This window comes from Protomyctophum parallelum, assembly GCF_964188405.1.
Source record: "Protomyctophum parallelum genome assembly, chromosome: 17".
NCBI lineage: Eukaryota > Metazoa > Chordata > Actinopteri > Myctophiformes > Myctophidae > Protomyctophum > Protomyctophum parallelum.
The window spans coordinates 22,192,332-22,212,148 of NC_139719.1; the positions used below are offsets into that span (position 1 = coordinate 22,192,332).

At 43.0% G+C, this 19,817-nt stretch overlaps 1 protein-coding gene across 2 annotated transcripts in view; it reads right to left on the minus strand.

The window, feature by feature from the left end:
- The window catches only part of spag9b (sperm associated antigen 9b), a 63,821-nt gene that overhangs the window by 16,401 nt on the left and 27,603 nt on the right, over positions 1-19,817 (minus strand). The window contains exons 5-15 of one of the 2 annotated variants that reach the window (XM_083787199.1): positions 15,510-15,657; positions 10,268-10,354; positions 8,872-9,175; positions 8,128-8,221; positions 6,120-6,244; positions 5,470-5,527; positions 4,619-4,771; positions 4,100-4,157; positions 3,712-3,842; positions 2,347-2,403; positions 237-428 (exon numbers count right to left, since the gene is read on the minus strand). In XM_083787199.1, coding sequence (XP_083643325.1) covers positions 237-428; positions 2,347-2,403; positions 3,712-3,842; positions 4,100-4,157; positions 4,619-4,771; positions 5,470-5,527; positions 6,120-6,244; positions 8,128-8,221; positions 8,872-9,175; positions 10,268-10,354; positions 15,510-15,657 — 1,407 coding nt within the window. The remainder of the gene's footprint in view (positions 1-236; positions 429-2,346; positions 2,404-3,711; positions 3,843-4,099; positions 4,158-4,618; positions 4,772-5,469; positions 5,528-6,119; positions 6,245-8,127; positions 8,222-8,871; positions 9,176-10,267; positions 10,355-15,509; positions 15,658-19,817) is intronic. The other variant, XM_083787200.1, reaches the window with a different exon arrangement.

Here is a 19,817-nt window from a genome sequence, read left to right on the forward strand (position 1 = left end):
ACAACGTGGCGCGAAGTGACGTGTTGTGAGCTTGTAGATCTGCCATTTTGATTTCTAAAACCTATTTTTTTAATGTATTTATGGAAATTATTCGATTTTTATTTATTTATGAAAGACTTTGAAAAAACGTTGGAATTGTTGGAATTTACTCGCGACCTATACAAATTGCTCCGCGATTGGGCCAAAGAGGTTAAAAACCTCACGCAAAGGACATTCATTCATTCATACGAACGTACTCCTCGTTGAGGAATTCGAAGGCCCTGCTCTTGTCGCTGGGCAGCTGCTGCAGAGCGCTGCTCCTCCTCTTCACCGACGGCTGGATCTGGGAGGTGGGCGCGTTGTACTTGACGTTGACGCCGGGGCTTTCAGACCCCGACGCCCCCGGCCTCTTGGCCACGCCACCCGACGAGCTGAACAGACGGCTGAAACTGGAGATGTGAGGATGGAGGGCGGCAGCAGAGGAGGGACGGGGTAGAGGGAAAAGAGCACACACACACAGAGACACGTATAGAAGGGTGGACACACAAAGCAGTACAGTAGCAGCAGAGGTTGGGTTTACAGTCAAGGGGGTAACGGACGTGATGGGTCAGGACTCCCTCCGAGACACACCATGCCAAGTCTGAATGGACTATAATAAATATGCACACAGTCTTGTCTGGTCTTGTCAGTGACAGAATAACTCGTCCCTACTTCCAGGCCGATTCCCTACTCCTTTCACAGGTGTTACCGATGATGCCAATTACGGTTCTGTTCCATTTAGTGTGTGGTGGGTTCTCAAACGTTTTAATTTCAAGGACCCCCCATAACTCTGAGAGTGCACAAATGGAACCAAATGGAATCTCAGGAGTTACACGGGGCCATTTGGAACCCTTTCGGAGACCCACTGGGGTTGCAGTGTTTCCAGTGAGCCAATATTGCACAATAGCAGCACCCAGACTCTGTTTGACCAGAATGGAACAGATCCTTCATTAGTATCAGCGCCGGTAACAGCTGTGAAAGAAGTAGGGAAGGGGCACTAAAGTTCTTTCCGAAATGGCGTGTGTGCATAATAGTCCATTTTCCCCAGACGGAAGGCGGCGATCCCATCCAAAAATGCTCCTTAATGCATCAGGCCAACTGAAGCCAACCCACGGTTTGAGAGCGCGTCTCCTCCACTCAGCCAGTGAGTGGTGGAGAGCAGGATGTGCAGGGTTAATGGAGTACACTGATCGGGCTGTTAGTTAACAACATGGAACATAAACAGGCTGGCCTGACTACGGCACGTCATTTCCCCACCCACGTCTCTGTAGCAGAGTGGCTCAGAGCCTCTGCCTGAAAAGACTAACATCTCCCCGGTCCATAGGGTCTATCCCTTTGGTCTAGTGGTTAAGATATTGGACTTTCACGTGGGAGACCAGAGTTCAAATCCCAGGTGTTACATCTCTACAGCAAGCTGCAGATACTGTAGAAACAGAACTGTGCTTTAGCACGCTTCTCAAAAAGGCTCATTCAGTTTCATACATATCCGTCTTGTTGTTTCACCTCAAAAACACATACGGTATATTTAGCAGTGTTCGCGTAAATTTCTGTCATCTTTCAGTAGTTTTCATGTATTATTATGCATAATGACTGACAATTTAAGGTCCCTATTTTTTCCCCCGCCCATCTCTCTCTTCCCTCCCCTTCTACCGGCTCTTGCAACATGACATACCTTCTGCACACAAGACATCACAACACCAGGCAAAAATATAGGGGGACACAGAAAAAAAACAGGCAGGAGAGAACAAAGATTTTAAATCACTTATCTTCTCTCCAACGTATACCCCACACGCAGCAAATCACTTTGCATATAAACCTGCACCAAATGTTGTCAATTGTTCAACCCACGCCAAAGTCACTCATGAAGAAACTCGACAAGAGAAGAGCCAACAGCAGGGAATGGCTGAGATTCATGATTTTTCACCGTCGGCATAATCACCATAAAGACTTTGCCTTTGATGAATTGCATTCAGGGTTTCCCCCATTGCGAATTTGCGATCTTTGACTATGCTTGATGTCTTTGAACTCGGCAAACTCAACAAAAAGGAACAAAAACTAAATTTGACACATGCAAGAAGAAAGCCATTCTCTGGCTGGCTCTCCTTTGTTACGAGTTTGCTGTCAAGATGAGATGAGAAGCCAGTCAAGGCAGACACCACTAGCATGTCAAAAATGTACCTACATCCTGGAGAAATCAAACAGAACACACATGAAATAAAAGAGAAAGGTAGAAATACAAAATAAAAATATTAACCACACGCAGTAAATGGTTGACTGTAGTACAGAAATGATGTCAAATTAATTAAAGAAAGGGGTTATGGAGCTTACAATTGCCAGAGGCTGGATTTCTTCTTATCGCTGAGAGCTGGGTTCTCCTTTGACGCCCTGATAGAGGGATGACAACCACATTATCCTCTAAACTCTAGAGAGAGAAAACTCGGCAAAGAACAAACAGTGGTGGCGAATCTAGATAATCACAATTATCTTTGCATAATCGTCAATCATTTCCATGTTGAAAAATGTCCATACATTTTCAAACATTAAAAAAAAATAGCAGAAATAGCTTGTAGATCAATTATTTCCAATATTTTGTAAATTATTTTGTAAATTATAAAAATGATTAATTGCGTCGGAAAACAGTAATCTAAAATGTCTAAAATGTTCAATGCAAAAAACACAATTATATCGTTAATCACAATTATCTGTGTGACAATTAATAGTCAAGTTGAATTTGTAAAGGTGAATCTGGACTTGACCACAATTTACAATTTAGGCATTTAGCAGACACTCTTAATCCAGAGCGATTTACAGTAAGCAAGAACATGATAACACATCAAATACATGAAAAATAGTCATCAAGAAATAAGCTAAGAACCTAACATCTGTCTAACAGTAGAATATCTGAAACTATGAGTATATATACTATATAGACCAGTGGTTCCCAAACTTTTTAATCTCAAGGATCCCCAAATTGACACGAATTAGCCCCGCTGAAAAGACATGCCAGGGACCCCATAAGAGAAGATTTTTACGGCTCTAGCAGTGATTTTTAAGGACCCCCAGTTTGACATGCATTAGTCTACGGACCCCCATTTAATGGCCTTTTTATCTCTGGGACCCCCAATTTATATTGTAAAATCAATGCTAATTTAACTCTGAGAGTGTACATTTGTACACTCTCTGAGTTACACAGACCCATAACCACTGCTATAGACTATAGAGTACTATGTCTACATAAAATGCTATCTAAAGACAGCAGCCGGCAACCTCAAGGTATCAAAGCGTAACACCACATTTGGTCAGTCTTCTTACTCAGTACAAGGGATACACCCGTGGAATGCCCTAACAACTGAAATAAAACAAACTGATGTTTAATGATGAAGTCAAACTCTGGTTGAAATCGGGCCAGAGGTGCGAACACTAATGTGTTTAAAACTGTTATTGTACTTATGTATTGGATGTATTAGTATTTTTATGTAAAGGATCGTTTTAGTATAGGTATGATGTAAAGGATTGTTTTAGGTCGAGGTATAGAATTTTAGAAAGGCCTAACCAGGGACTGGGGTTGCAAATTAGCCTTGGCTACAAACCCATTATACATTGCAACGGTTTCATGTTTTTTACAACTTGATACATTGTTTTTTTGTATTGTCCCTGTCAAATAAACATATACAAAAACAAAACAATCCTCACCGTATCATCTCTGTCCACCGCACGGCTTCCTGCAGCTCCATCAGGCGCTCCTTGTACTGGTTCCTCTCCATCAGCACGCGGGCCATCTCCACCCTGGTGAAGCGCTTCCTCTGGGCGGTGGGCACGTCACTCTGGAGGTGGAGCAAGTGAGGACACGGTCAGTGTGACCCACTGACTGGGCTGGTTAACCACTTGAACCCTTCCGTCCATATTCTGGGGCTTCTGGGCATGTCACAATACGTGAATATTTGGCAAAAATAGGCGACCTTTCGCCAAAAATAGCTTGTTGATGGGCTATTTTTGGTTGTGTGTGTGTGTGTGTGTTTTGGTTTGAAAAGCACAGTCCACGACAGTCATGGCGTATGTCTGCACATGATCACAAACTTACATCGTCTTCACCGTCGGTCTTGACTTTGTGTTTAGTCTCTTCCAGTTCTGCTCGCAGCCTGTTGTGGAAAAGCAACAGGGATTCAGAGTCGTACGCAGTGAGCATTCACGTGTAACTACTGTCTGGTGACATTCTACTGGGTGTCAACTTGGTTCCCAAACATTTTAGCCTGCGACTCAAAACAGAAATTGTACATTCTCCCAGGACCCAAACTAGTGAAAATAGCAGATCTACAAGTTCATAACACACCGCTTTGCACCTGTGAGCTTGTAGATCTGCTATTTTCACTACTTCTTAAACATTTGTTTTCTAATGTATGATTGATTTCTTCATGAAAAAAAAGAGAATTTTGATTTTAGTTTTTTTGTAGGTTTTTGGGAATATTTTTTCAAAATGTTTTGAAATAACTATAATCCAAGAACCAAAAAATTCTCGCGACCCATAAACATTGGTCCGCGACCCACAAATGGGTCCCGATAAACTGTTTGGGGAAACAATGAATTAAGACGACTGACTCACTTCTTCAGTTCGTCCTCCATCTCTTTGGTCTTCTCCTCCAGTCTGGTCTTGGCCTGAGTGACGGCCTCCAGCTCCCCTCGGAGGACCTCCGCCTCGCAGGTCAGCTCGTCGACCCGCGCGATCAGGTCGTTCTTCACCACGTTCAGCGCGTTTCTGGACACAAGGAGGAAGATGCACAAGAAGAAACCAATGACAAGAGAGAACCGTTCTGAATGTCTTCTCTGAACAGAAGGTGGCGGTGTTGTTACACAACTGCTTTTATTGTACTGAATGAAACCAACCACCATAATGTTTCCTCCAGTACTCTGATGAACACTATGGAATGAGCACTAGTTTTCAATGCCCATCTCTGGGAGAGATCAGGTGATGCTTCATTCATATTAAAAGGTTGATGCTTTTTGCCGTAAAAATCAACCTCATTTTGAAAAATAATTACGTTGCATTGCCATTCACCACATAATATTGTGTGGATGCACTCATTAATTAAACAAACAGTTTAAAAGGCTGATGCTTTTCGCTGTAAAAATCAACCTCATTTTTAAAAATAATTACGTTGCTTTATTGCCATTCACCACATAATATTGTGTGGATGCACTCATTAATTAAACAAACAGTTTAAATAGATGCTAAATGATTGCACAAAATACTGTACATGCTGTGTGTATGCTAGTGTGGTTAAGCACTAGCTGCTACTCGTATTAGTGCTGTGAGTGTTGGCACTGCAGTTTATCCTTTTTTTTAGACTTGATAATCAAGCTTCACAAATTATGATTGGAACCCAATCATAATGTGTGCGACAACAGTGGGACTGTTGACAACACATTTACATGTGCATTTGTTGTTGTACATACTTGGTCTCGAGAAGCTGCGCATTCTCCTGGATGAGGTGTTCCACCTCACGGCCCATGCCTAAAATGATATTAGAAATACACATAGAAATCTTATCATCACTGTTGCATGTACAGAAAACAGAATAAACATATGGAAATCTTATACAGTTGCATGTACAGAAAACAGAAAAGAATAAACACAGGGGTAAAGTGAAACTTGTGTCAGTCAGCAGTCATTTCTGTTCTTACCTAGTAAGCTGTAGTCTGATAGTCATGCATGAGAGACGATGCAAATTAGAGAGGGTTTATAAGACTGATTGATGACATTAGAATATAATGTTTATATAAACTAATAGTTTCACTGGCAACGTCACTAATTTCATACAATGCAACAACCTTTGCAGCACATCTGAAACCCTGCTAATCTACTTGAACACATCTGTAAGGTGTATCCATCGGTTAGAAATAAGAGAAACAACAGTCATCTCTATGTTGAGTAAAACTGCATTGGATTCTGGTGGAAATAATTGTGTTTAACCACTTTCAACGTGGCTATTGAGAGTATTTCTGAACATATTTCCGCGCAACAAAGTACTAGAGTGGTCAAAAGCTTGACTGTTTAAGTTTACTACTTTTTACACCGAAACATGTAAAGAGGGAGGGATTCCTACCCAAAAGGTCGGCGCCTTCGTCCATGTCTGTTATGAGGTCATTTCCTTGCGAGGACAGCTCCTCAAACAGGGACTCGGTGTTCCGGTCAAACACCACGTTCTCCAAACCTCCTTTAGTTGGTGTGCTGGCGGAATGAAAGGAAGGAATACAAAACAAAGAGATGTATTACAGGGTAATACTGTGGATCACACCAGGACTACATGACTTGGACTTTAGTTCTTCCTTGAACCACCTGCGGACTATACAGTGTGCACCTTGAATCATGTTATACCGTGAATAACGTTGCACCTTGAATAATGTCCTTGTGTATATACTGTATAATGCACAGCACACAGCGGCTGCTATGCTCACGGATCATATATATTATCTCAGGTACTATGTGTACCTCTGAGATACCCTTTGGTTGTACAGCTGTACAGCCAGTAAATAAGATAAGTGAAACCCAACAAGCTTCGAAAATTGTCTGAACGCTGTACTTGTACTTTCTGTGCTAAAAGCGCTCACACTTTCTTCTTTCCTGCCTTGATGATCCCCCCCCCCTGCACCCCCTCGCTTCCCTTTCTTGTATGTCTTGGGGGGTGTCTTATTAGCCCTGCTCCCTGACCTGTGTGTGTGTCTATCATTATTATTATTATTAACATAATGTTGCATGTTTTCCGCCGCCATCCGTGTATGAATGTGTATGTGAACGGGTGAATGTAATGCACAATCATTGTAATGTGCCTTGGATAAAGGCGCTGTATAAATGTACCATTTACCATTTGTGTGTTTACGTTGCATTGAATATCTGTTATGACAATACTTGATCTAAAAGATACAACATGTTGCAATGCAATGTTGTGTATTAAGCTCGACATTTTCTACAAAGTTTTACCTGAGTAAACATGCTGGTTTGACTACAACAGGTCAATGACTTCAGTCAGGCTTTATGAGAACAGCTGCAAACAGTGTCCTTTGTTATGTAGAGTAGATGCTCCAGAAAACTCAAAAAGAGCAGGGCTTGTCGACACTTTAATGGAGGTCATATTATTGAGTGCAAAAGCTAGAGGTCATAGTCAGTTCACAAGTGTGTGTGTGTGTGTGTGTGTGTGTGTGTGTGTGCGCGTGCGCGGCCGCGCGCGCGTGAGTCCGGGTGTCTGTGCACGTGTCTGTGTGTGTACACACTAAAAAGCAGTGAAACAATGATTAAGAAAAAGTGGTCAAACATCTACAACAACCCTTCTTTTTTTTAAATATATATATTTTTTATCCCACGATTTTGTAACCCATTTTTCACCCCTGTGTCAATCTTCTAATGTGATCCTGGGCTCTACACACCCTCCGCCAACCTGGGGAGAGCAACGGACTTAACTCATGCTTCCTTCATGCTTAAGTGTCCAAGTTGCTCCTTTACACCTGACAGGTGGGAGTTTCCCTGGTTGGACGTAGCGCTTGGAAGGAACACGTTATTCCAACCAGTTCCTTTCCCCTCCATCAGGCGCCCCGGCTGGCCAGGGGGAGGCAGTTTAGAGACCAGGATTACTACCCTAGGGGACACGGGAAGAACATGCAAACTCCACACAGAAAGGCCCTTTCGCCAACCCCACCTTCGGGTATGGGCACTGATGACGTGGAGGAGGAAACACGCCGCCAGCACCCACAGCGCCCCGAGCGGGAATCGAACCCAGGACCTTCTAGCTGTGAGGCGACAGCACTACCAACTGTGCCACCGTGCCCCCACAACAACCCTTTTTGAGCAGCTTTGTTTGTGTGTTTGTAGCATGGAATGTGATGTAAGCCAACGTCTGTTAGAAACTAGCTGATCACAGACATACAGACACAGGGATGGACGGAAAGATGGACAGGGGAAATCAGACAGATCCGTCTTGATCACTTGACCATTATGTGTACCGACTTTTATGTGTACTATTATGTGTACCGTGTGAAATAAAATAAATAAATTAAGGACTAATATAAAAGACAATGCAAATGACAATGAATAGGTAAAGGTCAACGATCAGTCCCTACCTGGTTCCTTGGCAGCTACTGAGGTCCATGTCCAGCTCAGGCGTTGACTCGATGATGGCCTGTACCTCCGACTTCTCCAGGTTGTCCGTTCCATCTGGCGAGACCGATGAAGAGACAACACACTGTCAGATTCTCAAAATTCTTTATACCCATTTAGGCCTGACGTCGAAATAAAATAAAAAAGTCTTTTGACAGCAAATTTTGATGTTAGTTTTAGTCATAGTCTTTTGATAGTTTTCATTTCGTTTTAAGTTACATTTTAGCCACCTGGAATGTTTTAGTGTTAGTCTAGTCTATTCAGTCAACTAAATATCATAAGATTTTAGTCGACTAACTCTACAGTTGATTTAGTCAACTAAAATGTATTTTGGTGGGCCTTGATGCAGTCGTAATGGCTGATTTTTAAAATAGCTGATCTACAAGCTCACAACGTGTCATGCTGCGACGTGTTGTGAGCTTGTAGATCAGCTATTTTCAGCATGATGGAACAGAGTGTAAAATTACTTCTTGGATCTCTTGTCCACTAGTCCATTCCTAACATTTTAGCCTAGTTTTTATTTGTTGAAAGAAATTGTCAAGAAATTTAGTCTTAGTTTTAGTCATCATAGCTTAGTTTTAATTTAGTTTCCGTCAGTGAAAAAAGGTAGTCGACGAACATTTTTATTCATAGTTTTAGTCGAGGAAATCAACACCGCGTCACAGGCACCACATTATTGCAATTACAGTACTAGCACCGAGTGTCACCTGTAAGGGCTGTGGAGTCCTGGCCGCGGCCGCCCTGCTGCCACTCCCGGCCATCTTGCACCCCCGAGATGTCCTTGCTGTTCTCTGGCTTCCCGTTGCTACGGTCCAGGTTCCTGTTCAGTCCGTCCCCCGCTTGCCGTTCCAGGGAGGTCGTCGTGTCCTCCTCCGACAACGAGGTGCTGCCACTGCGCGCGTTGTTGGACTTGGACCCTCCGCCCTGTGAGGAGGACATGGGGGTCCCACTCCGCGAGACGCTTCCCCGACTGGACCGGTTGCCTCCTCGGCTTGTGCCGGACATTTCATCCTTGGGTTGGGTGAGAAAAGACGACAGCAGCAGAACGGTTACAAGTTTGGCCAGCTACGAAGTTGGACGATTATTGCGTCAATATCGTGCGAGATGTGCTCCACCCAGAAACAACAAGACACTGTGAGAGGTTCCGAAAACACAACACTACAATACTACATGCAACCAAACGGGTTCGAATCCAGCGTGGTGCTGTACATCCGGTTTGGCCAACACAACCGGGGAAGGAAAGCCTACGGACTGGGGTGGGCTGTCAGTGGGGGAGGGGTTGAATGGGACGGAGGCACTGCATCCTCCCGGTGGGGTCTCCTCACTGAGCCGGGAGGGTACAACAGCATGTGGCAACACAGAAATGTGAGGGAGGGGGACTTCAATGGCATAACACTTGTGAGAAAAAAGGGGTCACAATAATTGGCTACTAAATAAAAGAAGAAAAAAAATAAGAAAAAGGCCAGTATAAACCAGAGCCTCGAATGTAGAAATGTGTCTTCCTCAAAATCAAGCTTTGACAGCAGAACCAAGTAGGTTAGCACACAGTGCCCAATGCAAGAATACAGTATGACTGTAGATTTTGACTTGGAGATATGAGAAATAATGAGTTCATAAACCAGTGCTGTGCTGGGGAGGTAGATGTAGATGGGCAATACCTTTAGACAGGATTACACAGAAATGGAAGCCAAACACAAGTGTGCAATACACGAGTAATACAGGAGGTGGCAGTGCAGCACTAGCATGCGGCTGTCAGGGAGATGTACAGTAAACCACATCTGTTATTTTTGAGTGGTGCAACCACTCCAAAGAACAGTGTTCACCTAACTATGTGACGTTAATGAGCACCAGTATATGACTATGAGTACCAGTAGGGGCGCTGTTGTGCCAGAAACAGAGAGAGGGATAGTGCTGCACTGTTGCCTGCTAATAGGGAGTTGCACCACTCAGTTCACACGGGTGAATACCAGATACCAGAGACTGCACTGCAATGTCATGCGATCAACAACACAACTAGCACACACTGTGCCAAATGCAAGAATACAGTACGAATGACTGTAGATTAGGATCTGGATGCCAGGGTTATGGTTTCACGTCTGCTACCTGCTGCTGGTCAGCCTGCCGACTGGCCAAAGTCTCCAGTGAACTTTGACCCTCCGCGTTTCCCGGAGAAGCTGATGCAGGCTCCGACTGATTAAAAGAGGTGTGACAATGACAATTAAGCCCTGACTTCACAGCGAAGGTCGGCGATTAGCATGGAGGCAGTATCTTTTTTTTTTTTTCAAAAGAAAGCAAACAAAGTTGACTCGAGTCATATTATATATATTATATATATATATATTGCTAGTATTTATGTCACACTTGAAATGATTGAGGTAAATAATTCAGAGTTAATGGGAGTTGTGTGTAACATTTACAATAATTACAATTATAATATTAATAATAATTACAACTAATGATTAATGCCCAAATAGAAGTCAATACATATAAAACCATGAAACACCGTATTGAGTAGCCAGCAGAATTTCTGTCGTCCTTCGACAGTGAAGGTGACCATGTTGGAGAGTGGCCACTGAATGATGAACTAGCAACGGCCACACACTCTAGTCTAAGGTTTCATCAGCTAATGGCCGTGGCATGCTGTGCAGAGCCTTCGCACGTGGAACCGCCCGAGACACACAATAGGATTACCGTGAAGGATTTGACCAAAGCCCTAGTCGATGGGACGGCACGGTCAACTTTCCAGCGCCGTTTGTTTTGATCCGCTAATACCAGGGAGGGACTTCAAATTCTATAAATAGTGGTAGAATGTATATCATTAAAGGTCACGATGGGTCCCTCAGTTAATAGGCCAGATATGACATCGAGAAGGAAAAAAAAGCATTCTGAAAGAATATATATTCAAAGATTTGTGCCTCATTTTCACGATATTTCAAAAATAGCAGACCTACAGTAGGTCTGCTATTTTTCAATAGCTGAAGTATAACATAATGCTTAGTTAAAACACCAAAAGGGGTTCACGTCCAGAATGGGTTAAGCACATACAACAATAGTGTGTCTCTATTCTGGGGTGAACATTTGACCAAATAATAATAATAATAATAATAATAAAAAAGGGCTTGTAGATTGTGAGCTTGTAGATTGGCTATTTTCAGAGAATAGAAAAATAGAAAATAGAAGAGATTTTGGTGTCGAGGGGGGGAAAAAAAGGAGGTGACAAGTGTAGACCCCTGGGGGACCTCAGACAACTTGGAGTGGTTGAACCTTTCAACCTCCTCTCTTTCTCTCTCTCTCTCTCCCTCCCTCTCTTTCTCTCCTGATGGGAGTATTCCTCCTCATACCCTTTCTTCCTATGCTGGCATCAAGCCTCTGTTGTTGCTATAGTAGCGCTGACCAGCCAATAAGAGGTGACGTTTTCTACTCTGCTGTTTCCCCCCCCCTATACACACAGTCACACACACTCTAGCACCAACATAACCACCAGAGAGTGAGAGGAGGCTGCAAAGTGTGAGACAGGACACAAACACACACACACACACACACACACACGAGGTGAAAGATGGTGACTGTAACTCTTTGAAGAATGTCAAGTCAGAGGATGCAACACAATGGTATCCCTGTGTGTCTCCATTGATTGCAGGAGACCAGTCAAACCATGCTCTCTGTGTGTGTGTGTGTGTGTGTGTGTGTGTGTGTGTGTGTGTGTGTGTGTGTGTGTGTGTGTGTGTGTGATTCACTTTGCACCTCCATTGTGCTAGGGGACTCAGGATAAACCCAGGGGTATCCGGAGAACTCGCCAGTTTACCAACTCGCCGTGATTGAGTACATTTTAGTTTAACTGCACCTTCATTTAAATTGCATTGAATTGAGAGAGAGAGAGAGAGAGAGTTGTTTGAGTCTACACTAGAGGAAGTATAGGAATGCTAAAAGTTTAAACATCAAAGTACAGAATCAATGTAATTCATTGGTAAACAATTCCTGAAATGGTAGGCCTACTTATCATACTCACCTTTTTATCATCATTTAGCTGACCATTTAATTGCACAAAATAATTTGATTTGGAAATTAACTATAACATCTGTGGGTTTGACGTACTACACTGATGAAGACAGCATGTTAGCATAACGATGAAGACCTTGATGAAGAATTTTCGCCGCGGCGATATGGTAAACTGGCGAGTTCTCCGGTATTCAACCCAGGACATGCAGCTTAATTCTCTGTTCTCTCTATATATATATTTGATCGTATTATTCTCTGCATTGAAATGTATTATTATTATTGTATTACTAATTACTCTTGAGTCTTCACTGTGCGGTCATGAATCATGAACTGTAAGTCACTGTGTGGTTCCATTTCATATTTAATTTTGAAATGTATTTGTGCAAAACCTCAGATATGTTTATTTGTCATAGCGACAAGGAATTAACCTTCCAGAGTCATTTCATTTGCATAGACTGGTCTGGTTAATCCCATTTTGGCCTGACGTCGAAATTAAAAAAGAAAGTCTTCTAAATCATGACAATCTTCTGAAAAACCTCATGTTTCTATATGTAGTTCAGGGAGCAAAGATTTGAGTTAAAAATGCTCGCTCTGAAAGAATATATATTCAAAGATTTGCGCCACATTTTCACGATTTTTCAAAAATAGCAGACCTACAAGCTCGTAGCGCGGCACTCGGTGCCGCGCTATGAGCTTGTAGATCTTCTATTTTTCAATAGCTATAAAGTGTAACATAATGCTTAAAACACCAAAAGGGGTTCCTGCGTAAAATGGGTCATTTATGAGGTACAACTCCTCCCTAATGACCCACGAATGGGAGACAGCTGATCCCGATTGCTCTCATTAGAAGGCTCTATACCAGGCTCTATACCCTGAAGAAGGCAGTTGTCTGCCGAAACGTTGGTTTATTTATTCTCTGCGTCCTATAATGAATTCAGTGTGTAGGAGGGCAACCACTCCAAGGAACAGCAATGTCCGTGTTCACCTACCTACAGTATGTGCTATGTGTTGGTTCACCTATGAGTACGTTAATGAGCAGAGCACCAGTATGACTATTAGTACCAGTAGGGGCGCTGTTGTGCCAGAAACAGAGAGAGAGAGATAGTGCTGCACGTGCTGCACTGTTGCCTGCTAATATGAGAGAGAGAGAGAGAGAGAGAGAGAAAGAGAGAGAGGAGGGGGTGGGGGGAGAGGGGAGTTGCACCATTCAGTTCACACAGGATTTTTGTCTTTCAAAGACTACCTTTTAGATTATTGTGCCATGGACCGGCACCACTACAAGGATTGGTGTGCGTAGCATCCTTTTTCCCCCAGTACTCAAGCCTGTCACCATAACCCCTTAAGCACTACAGCATGTAACTTTGTCGCACGGAGAATAGCGAAAATAGCCAATCTTCAAGTTCACAATACATCGCGGTTCAACAATGCAATGAGCTCATGTACATCAGCTGTTTTGGAACATCTCTTGCCTAAGATGACCTGCCCAAAAATGTGACGCCAGGCACATTTAGACAGAGCCACACTGTTACCCTGGGTGACATTTGGGTTACCAGAGTTCAGACTCACTTTCCCAGTCTTCTGATCACCTGGTCACGTGATCACAGACTGACGAACGGCCCAATCAGCAGTCATTTATCATCAGTGGTTCCCAAATGTTTTAGGGTCGAGACCCAAAAGAGAAATTAGACTATAGCGATGATTTGATTGGCTGAGCAATGTATGTATCGAGGATAAAAGTCACACCTGTGTGAAGTGAGGGGCGCTAATCTATTAAAGTCTAACTCATGTTGATTAGGTGATGTAATGGTGATGTAAACCAAAACGGTGTCAAAACAAATATTAAATTCTCTGTATTGTTAATGGCATTTAATGTTTGTGTTAGGGACAAGATGACATACATTTTCCCTTCATTTTCAATGGCGTTTTTTAAAACAAACATTGAACTAAAAAGCACCGAGTGCCGCGCTACGAGCTTCTAGGTCTGCTATTTATTTTTTTATCGTGAAAATGTGCCTCAAATCTTTGAATATATATTATTACAGAGTGAACATTTTAACTCAAATCTTTGCTTCTGGGGGTCCCTGGAACAACATAATTTCAGATGGGGGGGGGCGGAGGCATATTACATATAATCTTTGGGGTCCTTGACATGAAATATTGAGAACCACTGATACAGAAACATAAGGTTTTTCAGAAAACTGTCGGCAAAATTGCGATTGCCGATTGCGATTGGCCGGAATGTGATGATGTACGATGATGTATGGCGCCCCTCACTTCACACGAGTGTGATTGTTTTTTGAAAACAACATTATAATAATTAAAAACTAAATGTAGGGAGCAAAAAAACCTAAAGGGACCCATAAAAACGTGTCCGTGACACACAAATGTGTCCCGACCCACAGTACACCGTTTGGGAACCAGTGATTTACATTCACGATGGGACCTTAATGTGCACAGCATGGTTTCCAACGGCAACAATGTGAAGACACTCTGTCCTCACACGCTGCTCTCGTCTCTCTCCCCCCGACGCGACTAAAAGGCACCCCCGCCCCCCGAATGGTACCACTTCCTCTCCTCTCTCGGATCTAAGCCACACGCGCGCACACACACACAGAGACTGCTTAGCAATTCTGGCCACGCCAATCAATCCGTCTCCCTCGCTCTGTGTAGTGAATAGAATTGTACACTTTTCCTCTGCCCTCTCGCTCTGGCGCTGCTGAGCGTATGTTTTCCAGAGACGCCGTTTGAAATGAAACCGGTGATATCACCGACTCAGATCCCTGGGAAAATGCGCGCGTGTGTGTGTGTGAATACATTCTTCCTTTATCCAAACGGACGTTTCCAACTTTACAGGCAATTTTTACGGCTATCTTTCAAAAAAAAAAAAAAAAAAAAAGAAAAGGGAATCTGACTTCAAGTCAGGTCTCCTAGTGCAGTGGTTACCAAACTTTTCAGCCCGTGACCCAAAAAGGAAATTGGATAATTTGCCCGGGACCCAAACTAGTGACAATAGCAGATCTACAAGCTCACAACGTGTTGCTTCGTGCCACGTTTGTGAGCTTGTAGATCGGCTATTTTCACTACTTCTTAAATATCTGTTCCTTATTTATGGAATTTCTTAGATTTTTCCTTTAATTTCTTCATGACATTACTGAAAAAAATCATCTGATTTTGTTATTAATTCATGAAAGGTTTCGCTTTTTTCAGACATTTTTTTAAATAATAATTAAAAGCCAAAATGTAGGAAACGAAAACTAAGGGGACCCATAACAATGTGTCCGTGAGCCACAAATGGGTCCCACTGTTTGGGAAACAGAGTCCTAGTGTGCATGTGTGTGTGTGTTACCTTGAGGCTTATGTTAGAGCGCGAGTGACTCAGGTCGTTGTATCTCCAGGGTTCTGACGGTGACTCAACAGGTTCCCTCCGGAGGTCAGGTGTCATGCCATCACCTCCAGGAAGTGGGAACAGACCAATGGAGATGGGTCGATCCTTCCTGGAGGAAGAGAGACCGAAAGACAACAATGACTGACTGACTGACTGCGCCGGAAGAGAAATGTATGTCTGTTAAGAGAATTGACCGGAGCCTCAAATTACAGGACTGGCACAATGCACAACTAACAAAAAGAATCTATGATTTATAGCAGGCCGTTATTTATTCGGCATTTGAGCCACGGACCACCATCTGATGAGATTCAGTGTCTCAGACCCAAAACTAAGGAATATTTTGTCGTCCTTTCTGTTCATTATAGTGCGGATGTGGCAGCTTCTTGCCTAACTCACGCGTCAAGTGCCGAAAGCTGCAAGCTCACATCGCGTCGCGAATGCGATGCGCTATCATGGGCTTGCGAATTGGAGTGCACAGTCCCCCCATTTTAACCTATTCTGGGCGGGAACCCCTTTTGGTGTTAGCATTATGTTATGCTTTAGCTATTGAAAAATAGCAGATCTACAAGCTCATAGCGTGCCACCGAGTGGCGCGCTACGAGCTTGTAGGTCTGCTATTTTTTTTAAATCGAAGAACGACTGACTTTTTCAGAAAACTGTCAGGATCTAGAAGACATTTTTAGGTCAGAATGGGTTAATTTGTCTATTTTTTCCACTGGCTGCAGTACTAGTGCCGTAGTAACAGCCAGTTACATGTTGCGCAGGTGCAACGGGACAAATGGCTAGATGTAATTGAGTTGAGACCTCACGAAGACGTGTTCTGGCATGGTGTCATTTGGAGGGAGCTTTAGCACTCGTGTGGTGTCCAACCGGATGCCTCATAAGCTCCATTACCTCTACTCCGTCAGCTGTGCCAAAAACACACAACACGGAGCCGCAGGGCCATTGGTATCTGCTTCTACAAAGTAAACTCAGTTGATTTTTCAAAAATAGCAGACCTACAAGCTCGTAGCTATGAGCTTGTAGATCTGCTATTTTTCAATAGCTAAATTATGACATAATGGGTTAACAAATGGGTTAGGTAAAAGTATCAATACTGCAATATAGAGAATGAGAACTCCTGAGTTCAAAATGTGCTTGAGTAAAAGTACAAAAGTATTGGCATCATAATGGGGGGGCGGCGGTGGCTCAGGGGTAGAGTGCCTGGATGGTAACCGTAAGGTTGCCAGTTCAAACCCGGGCTCCCCCAGAGTTACTGTCGAAGTGTCCTTGAGCAAGACACTGAACCCCTAATTGCTCCCGATGTGCTAGTTGGTGCCTTGCATGGTTTCCGCTGCCATCGGTGTATGAATGGGTGAATGTAATGCACAATCTCTGTAAAGCGCCTTGGATAAAGGCGCTATATAAATGCACCATTTACCATTTACCATTTATAATGTACTTAAAGTAGCAACAGTAAAAGTACAGAATATCCGACTTCCGGTTATGGCGGACAGCTGAACAGTTGCAATTCCATCCCATTTCAAAAATCTTTTAAAAATAGCAGACACATTGTGGGGTTGTAGATCGGCTATTTTCAAATGGTCGAAATGTATATGGAGTTGGAGTGGTTAATATATGTTTTGTAATCATAATCAATATCCACAAAGTAACTAGTAACTGAAGTTTACAAATAATTGTAGTGGAGTTTTGCCTCTGACTAAAATGTAGTGGAGTAGAAGTACTGAAAATATGACATTTTAGTTTACACCACTGCTTCTACAAAGTAAAATCCTCCTTTAACTTCCAGTGTTCCATTTGTACACTCTCAAGAGTACAAATGGATAAATTAACACAGGAGAATACTGTATAGAGATTTATACTGTGATATCTATGTGATTATTTCTTTTTTTAAGGTCAGCTGAATGACTGGACTTCCGGGATGAATCAATCAACAGCACCTGTTGGCTTCATCCAGGTAGGACAGTCTCTCTTTCTCTCTCCCCGTCTCCCTTTCTCTCTCACACACGCACACACACACGCACACGCACGCACGCACGCACGCACGCACGCACGCACGACTTCTGAGAACAAAACAAAGCTAACTTTCTCTCTCCTAGGCTCCAAAAATTCAGACTGCAATATAAGCTAGTTCCACTGAAATATTTCTTGTCTTTTTTCATCCTTGAAACCTATTTTTCCAATAAAATAAATACAGTATCAAGATATACAATATCATAGTATTTTGTTTTATTTAAATGGTATAGCTATTACAATATTGCAATGATATTCAATAAGATCGAAGGACGGGCCGAGCTATCGCTCTTGTCTCGAGTCGCGCGCACACACACAAGTGAAAGAAACCAAAACAGTGAACAGGTAAACCATGAGCCAATTTCAAACACAGCTTCACTGTCACAGTGAGCCAACAGAGTCAAGGGTACAGTACAGTGTGGATGAGAACAATGGCTGCCACCATGAAAGGAGCGCGCAGCAGGCACTATTGAAACCCTGGACCCAGTAAACAATAGACACGCCACCATATTGAGAGAGGCAGAGGTCACATGCCGGCCAGTGATGATGATGACCACGGCTGTCCTTTGTTCTAAACTGGAGGGTGGCAGGGTAAAAAAAGAAAAAAGAGGGGCGCTCTAATCATCGTACATAATCATCACGATTGGTGGTCCCTTATTGGCCAAGGGTTCCTACGACATAAATATGCCGATTTTCTCAGACACATATGACGTAAATTCTCCATTAATTTGTTCAGACAACACAAACATTAAAGCTGTATATAGGAGGGGCTAGCACCCCTCAAAAAAAATCACACATTAATTGACGGTTCCCCATGCTCAGGGAGGGGATACATTAGGCCTACTTCTAACAAACTAAATGTACAACCATATACTACATCTAAATAATAATTCAGAGGGGAGTCCTCAGGGGAAACGGTTTCTTGAAAGGAGAGACGCTTCACAGACAGCAAAGGCAGTAGTCTAATGAAGTCAGGTTGCCGAACATTTTAGCTCAAGACCCAAACTAGTGAAATCAGCAGATCTACAAGCTCACAACGCGTCGCTTTGCGCCGCGTTGTGTGCTTGTAGATCGGCTATTTTCACTATTTCTTAATCATTTGTTTTCTAATTTATAGAATTTTACATTTTGCTTTGATTTCTTCATGAAATTACTGAAAAAACACGAATTTAATTTGTTTTGAATTCATGAAAGATTTCGAAGCCGCGACACGCTGTCAGGCAGCATTAGCAGCCTAGGTGCTCAGACGGCTACGCCAGCCGCCTGGGTCGGTACAAACTATTCGGAGAATAACAGAACCGTAGAACCAATGCAAAGAAGTCAGGGCGGTCCTTGATATTGGGATGGTAACAGGACTGTTTTTTAAGGCGTGGGCTTATGAGCGCTGCTGGTTTTCTCTGCGGCCGAAGCCCATTCAACGAATTTAGGTGTGCACGGAGATCTCCGATTGCCTGTGGCTACGCGAGACTACCGCTGAGGCCATGTTTACCAATAACAGCTCATTGTATCTGAGAACTTTCTAAAAGCAGAGATATATGTAAAGGCAAGAGTAAATCGAGAGTACATATCGACATATTGTAAATTACAATATGTCGATATGTACTCTCGATTTACTCTTGCACACATTTTTATTGTGATGTACACCCGATAAATATTACAATTTGTAATATTTATTACATTTATTGTGTTGAATGTCATGCATGTGCAGCTCTAGGGGGTGCATACTTAGTTTAGACTAGTCATTGGTTAGACACGGGTTAAGGTTAGGTTTAGGTGTGCTGCCCCGTGGGAGGTTAGGTTTAGGGGGTGCATACTTAGTTTAGACTAGTCATTGGCTAGACATGGGTTAAGGTTAGGTTTAGGTGTACTGCCCCGTGGGAGGTTAGGTTTAGGGGTTGAGGGTTTGAGATAGGTTGTAGTTGTAGGACTAAACTGTCTAAACTAAGTACTGCACCCCAGCTCTAGTGCATGACAGTTACCTTAAGTTGTCTAGTCTCTCTGCCTCTCTTAACATCGTCTGTCTCTCTCCACTGACCCACATATCAGCCTGCAGACTCACACGATGTCTGACCACCCAGTCTCTGAATGGTCAGAACAGTGACTGCATGGCACAATGGACATGGAGAATGCAGACATGTGACGAACAGAACGATGAAATCGAATGCATTGTGTGTGTGTGTGTGTGTGTGTGTGTGTGTGTGTGTGTGTGTGTGTGTGTGTGTGTGTGTGTGTGTGTGAGGGTGTGTGTGTGAGGGT